The sequence below is a fragment of the Sinocyclocheilus grahami genome, unplaced genomic scaffold, assembly GCF_001515645.1.
Source record: "Sinocyclocheilus grahami isolate Dianchi unplaced genomic scaffold, SAMN03320097.WGS_v1.1 scaffold890.1, whole genome shotgun sequence".
Taxonomy (NCBI): Eukaryota; Metazoa; Chordata; class Actinopteri; order Cypriniformes; family Cyprinidae; genus Sinocyclocheilus; species Sinocyclocheilus grahami.
Window position 1 is genome coordinate 446,161 of NW_015506069.1, and position 15,042 is coordinate 461,202.

The 15,042-nt window shown below is 36.9% G+C and overlaps 1 protein-coding gene across 1 annotated transcript in view; it reads right to left on the reverse strand.

The window, feature by feature from the left end:
- LOC107563826 (partitioning defective 3 homolog) overlaps positions 1–13,038 on the reverse strand; it is an 85,980-nt gene extending 72,942 nt beyond the window's left edge. The window contains exon 1 of the mRNA XM_016248792.1: positions 12,563–13,038. Within this exon, the coding sequence (XP_016104278.1) occupies positions 12,563–12,682 (120 nt within the window). The 5' untranslated portion in view covers positions 12,683–13,038. The remainder of the gene's footprint in view (positions 1–12,562) is intronic.
- Between the last annotated feature and the right edge of the window lie 2,004 nt (positions 13,039–15,042).

The window sequence follows — 15,042 nt, forward strand, 5'->3', positions numbered from 1 at the left end:
TAATATCACCGGAAGCGTCACGAGCGTTTCAGTACGAGTACTACACAAAACCGTGCGTCTGCGTCATTCATTAACACCGAGACACGCAGAATTCATATTGCGGCTTAATATTTACAAATACTAGTGGGAGTGGGCTCACTTGTGTGTGTGCATCGGGCAGAACTCCGCTGTGCGTGATGCAGAGAGCGCGACCATAACGTAGAGACTGAAATGACATGCCGTCCTGTAAATAAGATATATATATATATAATATCATAAGGCTATTTAGTTTGCTTAATGAAAGAACAAGGTATATACCTGTTCTATAAGAAAGGTAACTTTAAATGACTTCTGTTGTGATCTGGCGCTATAGAGAAAATATAATTAAATAAAATTAACTTGACCTTCGAGGGGGGCGTTGGGGGGGCGGGCCGCCCCCCTAAAACAATGGCAGGGGAAACACTGCATACCCTACCTTTAATGCTCACAACACCCTTTTTTGGGTAAATATAGGAAAGATAATACTTTTCTCTAAAGAAACAGGATTCCCTGAATTATCGTCATTGATATCGTTGTCGCAATAAATACCAGAAATATTGTGATATATTTTTAAGCCCATATCACCAATCCCTACTTTATACAGAGACAAGATGAAAAGAAAAAAACATTCACCTCAGAGATAAAATCATATAGCCTAAACGCCTACCCCAGCAATTCATTTAACATCTCAACCGATTTAAATGGTCACATATTTGTAGGGGTGTAACGATTCACTCAAGTCAAGATTCGATTTGATTCACGATTTTTTTTTTAACAAAATGAGATATAAGACAAATTATAAATTAAATGAAAAAGTAAAATCCTTTTATTATTGCTTGGACAAAATGCTGCATGTTTCTTTGTGAAATTGAAATATAACACTATAATAATATACTAATATAGCACTTGCATATTACTGCTCTTTTGTTGGTTTTGATTGCTTCTATTGTCCTCATTTGTTAGTCGCACCAATCCCTACTTTATACAGAGACCAGATGAAAAGAAAAAAACATTCACCTCAGAGATAAAATCATATAGCCTAAACGCCTACCCCAGCAATTCATTTAACATCTCAACCGATTTAAATGGTCACATATTTGTAGGGGTGTAACGATTCACTCAAGTCAAGATTCGATTTGATTCACGATTTTGCTTTTCTAAAGACAGTAAGTTCCCCTCAGACATACATTCATATAAACTCCTACACCTAATTGAATCACGATTTGTTTAGCATCTCAACCGATTTGAATCGTCACATATTTAAATCGATTTTCAACCGGCTCGCGGTTAATCGTTACATCCTTACATATTTGTATCGATTTTCAACCGGCTTGTGGTGTATCATTACATCCCTAATAAGTATGCCTTTTATGGGTTTATCTCTCCCAAAATTGTAAACATTGAGCCTCCCAGGCACCATCAAAACATTTAGAGTGGCCTGCTAAGATCAGTCAATCTCTTTCCAGCTCAACCAATAGCGAGAGTTTGGGGTGTGGCTACTGTAGCAGGCAGAGCCAGACAGTTTAGCCAGTGTGGCAACACGGATGACATGTTAAATGGAAAAAGCTATTCAGATTCGGTTACAGAAATGCAAGCCAAAATTCAAAGAGTTGCTAAACTATACACACAGACAGACAACTGAGTAAAACAAGGCTAAACACTGGTGGTGCTTTTATAAGATGAAGGAATTTGGCAAAATATGTAAGGAATAATTGACACTGGGCCATTCCTCTAGGTGACATTATTAGCGCAGAAACAATATACTTAATCTTTCAGAAGAGTTATGAATAAGTTTGTGATGCAATTCTATTCAAGATGACGTGATTCCATTTAAGAAGGTAAGACTCGGTAAGAATAACCTGGAAAGGAGATGTGATAAGATTGAATTTGCGAAGAGATTCAATATAACTGAGATTCAATTCAGTCGCAGGTTTGATTCAATTTGATTCAGGAAGAAAATATTAAACTTAAAAAGAGAAGATTTGAATTCAGTTTGAGAAGAGATGTGATTACATTAGAATTGAGAAGTAAATCAAGCAGCTACAGGACTATGTCCAGAGACTTCAAACATATAATCACAGAAAATATTCTGAATCTCTTCATGTATCCCATGCTTTCAAGCTACGGTCTCTTTCAGTGGCTATTTGGTTGAATTAATAGATGCTCTGATCGGGGGAAAAAAATGTTTTAATGCATAAATACAAAGACTTAATATTGTCAAAAGGCTTAAAATAAAGAGATTATGGCTGTCAATTTATTAATTAAATAGCGTAAAGAAAATAAGACAATACAAATTTAATTATTCATGCCCCCAAGCTGTACATAAAATCTGTAATAAAATATTTCCCATAATCAGAATAAGTATAACCTTGAGTTTGTGAGTTGAGTTCACAGTTACATTCCAAAATGTTTCTTAATTATCATCATTTAGGGGCGTTTTCTCAGCAAAGCATTCAAAAAAATCAATTATTATTCAATTAATTAAAGCAATCGTTCACCCAACAATGAACACAAAAGAAGATATTTTGAAGAATGTTGGTAACCAAACCATTACTGGTCCCCATAGTCGGGTCCAGTTGTGAGATCTTGTGAAGTGTGTATGTGCATCCTGCATGATCGCGTGTTCTCTGTGTGACGGTCGATCCGTGAGAATTTAATGCTGACAGGAGGAGAGTTCAGTTTCACTGGAGACGCGCGATCGACAAACTTTAAACTCGCGATTTTAAATTATGCTGTGCTTTATGCATTTTCCCACTGTCATATTCATGTCATTTTCACTGTGTGCTGTATGTAAAATGAGTGTTACCTTGGCTTTACTTGAAAAAATATGATTAATGCACACAAACTTCCCAGAATACGGAGTGCCCTGTTGGTTACAGTGTTTACTTCCTTTTTAATTATATTTTTATTAAATATTTATATGTGAAAATACTTTGTCATCTAAAGTATAAGTATGTTTATTTAACACATTTATTTTTTTATACATTTTCAAATGATTTCAAATTTCTTAAATATTAAAATAATATCGGCTTTATATCGGCCATCATGCTTTCCAAGATATCGGCATCGGCTTACCAAAAAAAACCAAACAATATCGGTCGACCACTAATCATAATGTGCAGTTACAGTATAAAAATGTAAAAACAGGGAAAATAAGATGCAGAATTAAAAATACAAGTAACCAATAGGCCACCGATGTATTGTGCATCCCCACTTGTACGACATAAAAAGCATTTGAAAAGAAGAAATATAAAGGATGAAGGCACAGAAAAAGCTTCTAAGCTTTAATGTGATCTTTATATCACATAAAGAGACAAGTTTGTTTTAGTAAAAATGAACCCCTGGGACATAAAAGTGCCCTCAGCCGAGGAAACACCCATATATACAATGAATCCTGTATGTATATACACACAGTCACAGATGCTTATAGCAGAAAGCTGCCGTCTTTGACTATTCCAGTGACATTAGGGCTGATGTTTTAAATATCGTGACAGAGAACTTACAGACACGACCATATAAAGACACAATCCCTCCATCTTTCCCTCTCTCTCTCTCTCTCTCTCTCTCTCTCACACACACACACACACACAGCAGGAGATTCACACAAATGCAAAAACTGTGCTGCTAAAAGCAGTCGCCTGAGGAATAAGTCCTTCATGAAGCTAGAAATACCCCTCTGTGGATCTCATGCTATTCAGAATAGCTTGGCACCCAGATAAACAACTGGCACAAACACTTTACCGACCTACAAACAAACACAAACACGCATTGTGTTCACTTGTATGGACAGGTTTTACTACCCTTTTGGGGACAACATTTCTGAATATACCCAAAAGAAAAGTAAAACCTGTCAAAACTAGTAAAAATGTTCATGAATTAACTAAATAAGGTTTTATTTCATATCTACAAACACCAAAGGGTGTTCATCAACACCTTTAAAAGCACTGATACATGATACATGTGATGAGGCAAAAAGGTAATGGCATATTCATGTGATTACCATATAGGTATATAGCTATATACACACACACACCATGGTATTTATAAGAATATTATGATATTACTATAGTACACCACCAAAAAACGTGACAATAGCATTATATTTTTTGTTAGTGTGAGTAGTAATCATGGTTATCTTATTGGAAGAAAAACGGATGTGAATGGGAAGTACCACAACAACATATATACAAAGTTATGTGTGTTTCCTAAACAGAAGATGGAGGTTCAGTCTGACATTTACACTCAAACAGACATTTAATGAATGTCTGACAACTAACCAACTTAATCACGTGGGTCTGCACAGCCCATCTTAATGTGTTACTGTCGCTTTAAGAGGTATTGAACCAATGAAGTGTGTGTGTGACCCTGACCCACAGCAGTACAGAGACCTTTACATCACCGTTGTGTCCAGAGTCCATGCTGTTTTCTTACAGGCATTACTGTGTTTGTGGTGGTCTGCAGTGTTTACGGCGTGCAGTATAGTTTTGGTTAATATAAGTGATTAATTTGGTTATTTGGTCTGTTTATGTGAATGGTATTCTATGGGGTTTTACAACATTTTACACTGCAAAAATTGTTGTTGACTTTTCATTGGTGTAGAAAAAAACATTCCAGACCTTCACTAAACATACAATTCACTGCAGTTTCCAGCTGAAATTATAGCAATCCACTGACAGCTTTTATTCCTTTTTACACAAATTATGATTACAGGAGCAGACTATTAATTAATAAAAACTTATTTTTACACAGGTCCTTGCACGATACTATGTTTCAACCTCAAAGCCCCGTTACCACAGTGCATGATTTGCAAACTAATGCAGTTTGATGTTTGCAATACATAAACAGTTCCATATGTATGGCTTTTGTGACGTAGAAAACTTGCTTGGTAGCTCACCTGGTACAGCATTGCAATTGCGATGCAGAGCACTCGGTAGGAGTCCTAGGAAAACACGAGTCACATTCAAAGAGCTCAAAGACTTGAAGCAAGCTGAGATGGCATGGTTGCTTCATGCACAGCAAATGCATTTCTATTTCACATTTGCTTTTAATAACATTATCAGTTAGGTTTAGGGTACAGTTTAATGAATATGGTACATTGTTTTCAAGTGCAATAGAGCAATAACCTTTTAGTGCCACTCACCCAGATATTTAATGTCTGGACTGGCGCAAAATGTACAACAACCAGCTTAATAGAATGCTGGTTGTTGTACATTAATAATAATCATTCTGGGATGTTCATCAGGTTCAGATAAAACTGAACACACTTTTAAGTGCACCACTCACTGAATATTTTACGGTGAAAATGTTGCGAAATGCACAAGATGCAATGTAATATTTCACAGAGAGTTTTGCCACAAGCGCTTTTTTCCAATGAGACTGAATTGAGTTTTCTAAGAGTTTCTCCAATGAAAAGTTCAGCAAGAGGCTGTGGGTCTCTGCAGGGAACTTACTAACACTGTTTTCCAAAACATCCTCTAGTACACCAACAGCTTCATTCCCTGTGGGCAAATCTAGATTTCAGTTATGGGGACCACCAATAAAAAAAAGCGAAGCAGCAAAACTCAAGATTGCCTATGCCACAAAACACTGCATACAGTCATTACATACACAACATTCAAACTGACAGATGTTTCCAAACCACATTTACAGGTTATACTTACGCTAAAAGTTTCTGTATTTCTTTATACAGCAATAACTATATATACAATAAAAGCTTTAAAGTAAAACAAAACCTCTGGTGGCCTGGAGCACAGTGCCTAGTCAGGATTGGGAATTACCTAGAATCCCATGATAATGATGCCTCGGTGAGTTGTTATAGAGCTACACCAATTAAAGAGACATACTATGATAATTTTTTTAAAGTGGCTGCCATTCTTTGTACTGTACAACACTAAATTGGCTGAGCATGGTGAATATATATAGCAGTGCTTCAGTAACTTTCATATGGATTTAAATATAGCTATTTTCAAAATTTTCAAATGAGAAATAAACTTTCTAATTGTTTAGGCCAGTGTGAAATACTTTATTTTTTTTCTAAAATCCAGCGATTATTTTTTTTAATTCGACGAATATTCGAAATTCGATTTTTTTTTTTGACAGCCCTAATTTGAAGTGGATCAAATCCTTTCATCAAAGATGTCCTAAAACCAAAACAATACCCGTTCTTGTCTTAGGACAACTTTGATGAACTTCTTTGATCCACTTCAAATGTTGACTACTGTATATCGGACACAGTCCCTCATTTTTAGGCTTCTGCTTTTGAAACATTTCAGCAGCTTGTGTAACTCTTGTTCTGTGTCAGTGTGACAGCTGAGCCCTCCATCTACTCAATCCCATCGCTGAGAGATTACAGATGCAGACACCCTCAGTGACGAGTGAGAATCAAGTTCATTTGGAGCTTATAAAGTCCTCTGATCAAAGTAAAAACACGCTCGGCAGGAATTACAACAATCTATAGACTTTTGCCACTCTGACCTGAACTCACTTATGCATGAACCACAGACTGAGGGGAAACATGCATCACTTCCATCTGCCTTTGCATGCTTAACAAGTCCCATATTCAGCAATAAATCAATTTCTGTCTTACTATTAACGCATTTCTCTGATTTTAGCATAAAAATGCATGTAAACAAAATAGATATGTCTGAAATATTACAAAAAACAGGCACTAGAATACAAAAGAGACAGTCAGAATCCAGTTTTATATGAACACATGCATCTGAAAACCTGCTATCCCCCTGCAACAAACCAGGAGTGATCAGCTGGGATGATCAGCTTTTTCCACATGCAAGATCACACTAAATGCACTGGAGAAAGCAATATTATGGGACACTGTTCATTTTGTCCAGGAGTGACAATTTGATGTTAAAACACCTTACAAACATGCAGCTTTTCTTGTCACAAAATGTTAATTGATGGATTGAAGTTGTGTGGATTACTTATGGATTCTTCTTGTGATGCATTTATCAGATGTTTGGACTCTCATTCTGATGGCACCCATTCACTGCAGAGTAGTAATGCTAAAAAAAACTCTCCAAATCTATTCCAATGAAGAAGCAAGCTCATCTACAGCTTGGATGGCCTGAGGGTGAATACATTTTCAGTAAATTGTCATTCAAATATTCTATTAAAATACAAAACTTACAGACAACAGATCAGCCCTAAATGCGAACCTCACAGTCTCACACAGAACACCTCTATTTGTGTGTTTGGTCTAAAGAGTAGCTACAGTCTGAGCAGCTGAAAGACTAGAACCTAGAAAGAGAATAAAAGCAATGTGAGCAGAAAGAAAAAAGCGAGTTGAATGTAGTTAAAGAGTAGCAGAGGTATTTGGGGGAAAGAGAAAAGCAAATGGAACGTGTGACAATGTAACAGAACCAAGGACACATTCACAAACACCATCCTTGTTTCACTGCCTGTCTTTCTCTCTCTCTCTCTCTGACACCCACTGTATTTTATTATTCACACGATTCCTGCGATATAAACTACAAATGGACATCAGCATATCAGCTACATCACAACAACACTCCACTTCCTTGTAATAAAGCAACGTCAAAACAGCAACATTCTCTCAACTACACTCCACACCATCACAATACCAGCTAAATCATCTCAACAACACTCTACACACACCAAATCATCATACTGACTTATCCTCACAATAACAGCACTCCAAATCAGCATAATATTAGCTATTATTATAATAAAGCTCCAAAATTCACAAGCGGGGCTCAATATCATTACATCACTTGCTCACCAGTGGATCCTCTGTAGTGAATGGGTGCCGTCAGAATGAGAGTCCAAACAACTGATAAAAATATCATAATAATTTACAAGTAATCCAATCCTTTTTTTTTCTGTTTTCCATGCAGTTTATCCAACCCCATAATTTTTTGTATCATGTAAAAATATATTTATATTTTTTACTTAATTGTTATAATATATATGATTTTCATATAAATGTCGCAAAAATAAAAAGTAATTTATGATTTATAATTTATCCGTTATTAATAATTTGCTATTATAAATAAACAATACTAGAAACTATTTTATAGAAACAATTAAATAATGACCAATTTTATTAGTTTTAGCTATAACATCTGAAAATTAAATTATGTAAACTCAGTCATTACAGACGTAAATTAAACACATTTTTGCTGGAAACATATAGTGATTTATAATTTTCAAACCATTCTAACTGATGCTTCTGATATTTTCACAAATGTTTGTTATTTTGGCAAAACCTCTTCCACAGCCAGTTAGATAAATTTATCCTTGGTGACATTTAAGTTAACAAAATTTGCAACATTTGCAATAAATATTCAATACATAGAAAACTAAAATGTAGCCTACATTTGTAAAGCATGACAACACATGTACAACATTAGCAAATGCAAAGTCTGTGTTATAGTTTCCGCGTGCGCAATCCGGACGTGTTCCATATATGCACAGTAGATCGGCTTCAACAGTAAACAAACATGTGAACAAACAATTGCCCAGAGTTATTGCACATCTGGCTGTCTTTTAGGGCTGTGCAATTAATCGCATGCTATTGTCATGCACATCTCGTCAGTAAAGCCGGTTCCGTGATTAGTAGTAAATCTCCATCACCTGCTTTCAGACGGAGCAGCATTTACTACACAGAGCCGTAGTTCATTGACAATTAGGCAATATCGCGTTCATAATCGCAGATGAATCGCATTCGATTATGAACGCGATATTGCCTAGCTTGTCAGTGAACTACGGATCTGTAGTAAATGCTGCTCCGTCTGAAAGCAGGTGATGGCGATGTAGCGAATCAGCTCATGGGGAAATATGAATAATTAACCATAACTAGTTATAATTAACTATTCATATTTTAAATCCGCTGTAGATATTTAGCTGACCTCTCAGGGTCAACTGTCTTGTCAATTCCCGTTTTTATGGCCCTTTGTTTCTAAGCATGGTATTTTGCATATGTAATTCGCTTGGGTGTTGATGCAGAAATTAGTAAAGATTCTTAGAACATCAATATGTTGCATAGGTATCAGCATGTCATATGCACTCTCAGTTAGATCATCCGAAGATGAATTCATAGATACTAGACATGGTAGAGTTACATATAGTGAAAAGGGATGATCAGGAATGGGTTCCCTCACAAGCATACTAAAATAGTCTACAAATATCAAAGACAAAATACACAATGACAATAATATACCCAATGGCCTGAAGAATGTGTGTGTTCATTCAAATAACGGTTTTCCTATGAATTAACTAGAGAACAGTCCATTTCTCTGGGCATTATGTGTCTTCCTTATGAGGAAAATGAGGGAGTTTATCTGCCGGCATTCCTTTAGGCAATAAAACCAGTGATATCAGCATTGGTTACCATGGAGCCAGAGGCCTGTTCTGCCTTTCTGAGGTGTTAGGTGCATTTCGGGGGAAGGGTCCATAGACCCTCGTAATTGGCCCTTTGGTTAGGTGAGGGGGCATTAGATATTATTTGTTAAATATAACAAAAAGTTGTGTGTCTGATTGGTCCAAATGCTACAGCGATTTACTACCAATCACGGAACCGGCTTTACTGACGAGGTGCGCATGACAATCGCATGCGATTAATTGCACAGCCCTACTGTCTTTATATTGTTATGTTGACAGATTGTAGAAGTGCGGGTAGCGACGGACTTCTTCACACAGCCTGCACATGCACAGTTGGTGCTTCTGTAGCCTACTGACCGCGCATACTTTAACATGATAAGATTACAATTAACGGTCGGGTCAGCTGACCCAAAACTGGCCAAATCTTACATTAGGTCATCCTTAACTTCATCATAAAATCAGATTTGCCATTACAATAACACTCCATATGATTATGATTATAATAACTGCTCCATCACAATGAAACGCTATATCATCATGATAAAACTCTACATCATCATAATAACAGCTGTCATCATAAACATATACACTAACAGATGTTCTGTTTAAGCGCAAACACAGCAACAACAACTTCCATTTAACAATAAATCATCGACTACACACACACAAGCTCACAGGTGGCCAGCACTGAAAACATATAAACAATTCTGCTCATATGCTACTAAAAGAGAAAATTATTTATTCACGTGAACAAACATGTTTTTGTCTCCCTCACCCCTGCTCTCTTAACTCATATATTGAGCTAAAATCTTGGATAATTTAACTGTAAAAAGCAGTGTATTGAACGCTATTAGTCTAAGTGCTGATCCTGAACGCAGATTTCTCCCCGGTGCAAACCAGACTTTGAGGTATTCTGGGAGATCTGTTGGTGCAAATGGTGGTTAAAACAGCAGCCCAAGCTATTAACATCTAAAAAAATTGTTCATCTCATACTACATATACCTACGGACATTACTGGATGCAATCGCAATTATTGTTTGCGAGTTGGTGATTCATGCTGGGACACAGCTTGGACAGGTTTATGTTCAGAACCTGAACCAACCTGTTTATCAAACCTGTGTATCAGTTTTTGCTTTGTAAAAGTATTATTATTGTTAATATAATATAACCTGTCAATGAAAAGTTCAGACTTCATGGATTTGTGGTGGGAAAATCAGAAGATAGCGACTCTATAAGATTCAAAATAAATGAATCATAATTCAAGTCATTTAGAAGTGATTTAGGCCGGGTGTTAAAATGTAAAAATATTTTCAATTACTAAATTCCCTGCACACATTCAAACTTTTCATTTGATCGTATTTCAAATTAAGAAACTATAAACTATATAGGCAGCAAAACATAAATCAGGAGAAACACAAATGATTAGTTCACCTGAGGCTTTCCGTTCATTTGTCACGTGACACCAATGAATGATTCATAAATGACCCATCATCTTAGATTTAGTTTAGAAAAATGGTAAAGGCCTATTCACAACAAGAACATTAACTATAACAATAATAGCTCAATGTACAATTATGTTCTGTTTGCTTTAGCTCTTTAAATGTGGATTCTGATTGGCTGTCAATGTTTTTCAGCTGGGAAATAAAAACATTCTGAAAGTGATTCCTACTATATCATTCCTCTGTGCGGTTATCGTTATAGCTGTGATTTCCATAATCTCATAGAATTAGAATGATTATTAAAACTTAATGGTTATAGCATGAACGGCCCTTAAAGGGGTCATATGATGCTGCTAAAAAAAACATTATTTTGTGTATTTGGTGTAATGAAATGTGTTTATGCGGTTTAAAGTTAAAAAGGGACACTTCAGGACATGGAAGCACTTCAGGACATGGCTACAGCGTCAACAATACTACAGCGAGAATAAAAGTTACGCCTTCTTTCTTTGCATGCACATTTGGGAGGCGTTATGCAAATCTTCCCACATAGTGAGGTAGACATGTGGGGATGTGTTAGAACGAGCCGTTTTAGGTAGGCGTGGTTAACTCTTAACTTTTATAAAGAATATATCTTTGGTTTTGAGACTCTAGTGTTTGCAACTTTACAGATCTTCTTTATGCACCAAGAGCTTGTAACACTCCAAAGAGAAAGGAAAAATGTAAATCGCATCATATGACCCCTTTAATGCTATCTATGCTACCAATGCTATACTAATGTTATGGTTAAGGTTAGACATTCATATTTGTTTTAAGATTGTGTATGCTTTCAACAATGCTAAAACCAATGAAATCTCTAGAATTGGCAGTGGGGCGGAGTTTGCGCTTAACTTGCATGGCAGCGCCCATGAAAAGTCGACCCGCTGTATGTAGAATATAAAACAGCGTTTTCTAAAAGACTGACATTTCTAGAGTGTTGTAATAATAGTTCTTTAAGTCCTTAATTTTTTTATGAGTAAAACGTTTTTAAATTAGCAAAAAAGTAGCAAGTGCACTTCTAGAGCCCCATATGCACTGCTAGCGACGCGACGAAACTAATCAACGCAGCTGAACGCCCGGAACTTTGTTGATTCCGGAAAGAGAGCGTCCCGGTTTTGTCGCGTCGTTCTGTAGAAGTGTAGAAAATGCACGGTTTAAACGTGCCAAACGAGTAGAGGACATATCAATTATCACTGTTAGCCTAGCAGCAGCAGCTCTCATCAGCTCACTTAAACAAAGCGCAGGGCTCGCGTGCACGTTCAAGACATATTTTCATCACAAAAAGCGTAAGGATGCTTCAGTTGCAGCAACCTGCCATGTAAACAAGAAGTCAATGTACGTGATATTGCACTCTAGTAAATGCTGTCATTTCTAACGGGTCCCAAAGTAGAGTAATAACGTTTCAAACGTGGAGTAAACTTCGCTCTCTCTTATATTACTTCATTTGCCCCATTTCTCACAGGCTTCCAGCAGTCTGCCGTGGACATAAAGAACAAAGAGGAAGGTCCAGCACACTAGAAGAGGATAAAAACACAAAACGCTTGATTTCCTTGGGAATAAAGCCATTCTTTCCAGGAGTTAAAGTGTCCGGACTGTCCCAATCCCTTCCCCCGCTCACTTACTCCGTCTCGACACCGCCATATTTGCAGCCCTCACCGGCGCAACTATGTTTCCAGAGCACAATCAGATAATACAGAGAAACAGCATCTCACCTTGGCGATCGCTCTCCGGTACCGCATCGCGGCCTGCTGGACGAGCGAGTGCACTTTAATGTTGCCATCTCCGCACGGAACCACTACCCGAGTTCTTCCAAAACACACCGTCACTTTCATAGCTCCAACTCTCCTTAGACCTTCCCGACTCCAAGGGAAACTCTGGATCAAAGGCCCCCGTGCTCTGGTGTCCAGATCATTAATAATCTTTGGTTCAGCACCTTGGCGGCTCAGTGTAAGTTACGATCGGTACCCGTTCCGTTTCATCGCGGCGGGCGCTGTGTGGCGGTGTATGACCACCTGTTTAGTGTTTGGGATCTGTGTACGGGAACCGCGCGGTGATCAGTCGGTTCAGGAGCAACGAAAACGGGCTTCTTGCGTCCTCTGGCGAGGGCGTGCGTGTGTACAAGTTTAGCTGTACTTGTGTGATCTTAAAGTTAAACTAATTTAACATACCTGGGTTGCATACTACATACCTGGCAATAAAGCTTTTTCTGATTTTGATTCTGATTCTGTGAGGTTTTGGTTAGTGTATGGGGTAAAGGTTCATCACATTTATGAGATGCAGAAATGGAATCTCAATCACAAATAACAAAACTGACTTAGACTCCAAATTAAAACCTTGTGTCTGAACAGGGAAGTATGTTCTCCAAATATTGTGACTTGACTTGACCTGACTTAGACTTGACCTTGAAAGACTGAAACCAACCAATCAAACAACGAATGAATGAATGCCTGAATGAATGAAATCTTTCAAATAAAGAAGTGACATTTTAAAATAAATTGAGGAAATAAGATATTAGTTTAATAATAAACATAAAAATGGAAATAAATCATGTATAAATGAATATCCATATTTAAAATGTAAAAATTAAAATTAAAACATATTTAAAACTTCAAATTAATTATTTTAAATTTAGTTAAATAAAACAATGAGTTAGTAAATAATTTTTTTATTTAAAAAATCCAGTAAAATACATGCATACATAATATTAAATGCACATTTTAAATTGCATTTAAAAACTATTTGTCTGTTTCTTTCTTTCTTTCCTCCGTAGGTCAGTGTGCGAATGATTTAGTATGTTGGCATTGGTTTCCAAACATATGGACAATTATGCGTATATGTATGAGTTTGTGTGTGTCACATTTAACTTTCTGCTTGTAGGGCAGAGCTGTACTAAAATAGAAATACTGGGCAGGTGGCATTGGGCAGTGAAACTGCACACATACACCCAGGGCCTGATACAGATTAGTTCTACACACCCAGTTGAGTGAAGCTTTAGTGGAACAGCTGTAGGATTACGTATGCTTTGATCTATGTAAGGCACAATGACCAGATGCTGGAGATCCATTACTGAAAACTCTAGTAGAGAATTCTTCTACCAACTTTCATGCCACAGTTAGTGAGTCTTCAGACACAGGGTCAGTGCTGTGAGTCCCTGTCTGCATGTTTAGAGCCATGAAGTTTTGTCTTTTTTTCAAAGCTGTAGGTAGTGCCATTTTTTTCTTCTCATAAGCATGTTTGATGTATCAGCCCAAACAGTGGGCTGAATCCCAGTGGTGGAGTCTACAGTGACTCATCATTTATGGATGAGCATCTGCTTTTCGCTGACAAAGTCAATGGTCTCCTCCTGTGACTGTTTCTCACTTGTAAGGAGTTGCTAGTGTGGTTTCCAGTGAAAGTGTAAATCTTGCAAATAGTTTCCAACAAATGCAATCAACACTGTCTCGTGAGTTATTTGCACAACATGTGACATTGTGACCCCGAAGTACCAGTTGCTAACAACAAACAACTAAAACTCTGTCTCAAACTTAACTCAAATAGTTGATCACATAACATTCTATCTACCTACCTATCTATCTACCTATCTATCTATCTATCTATCTATCTATCTATCTATCTATCTATCTATCTATCTATCTATCTATCTATCTATCTATCTGCCTGCCTGCCTGCCTGCCTGTCTGCCTGTCTGTCTGTCTGTCTGTCTGTCTATCTATCTATCTATCTATCTATCTATCTTTCTTTCTGTCTGTCTATCTGTCTGTCTGTCCGATTATCTGTCTGTCTATCTATCTATCTATCTATCTATCTATCTATCTATCTATCTATCTATCTATCTATCTATCTATCTATCTATCTATCTATCTATCTATCTATCTATCTATCTATCTATCTATCTATCTATCTATCTATCTATCTATCTATCTATCTATCTATCTATCTATCTATCTATCTATCTATCTATCTATCTATCTATCTATCTATCTATCTATCTATCTATCTATCTATCTATCTATCTATCTATCTATCTATCTATCTATCTATCTATCTATCTATCTATCTATCTATCTGTCTGTCTGTCTGTCTGTCTGTCTGTGTGTGTGTGTGTGTGTGTGTGTGTGTATCTGTCTGTCTGTCTATTATCCTTCTTATCGCCTATCTATCTATCTATCTATCTATCTATCTATCTATCTAT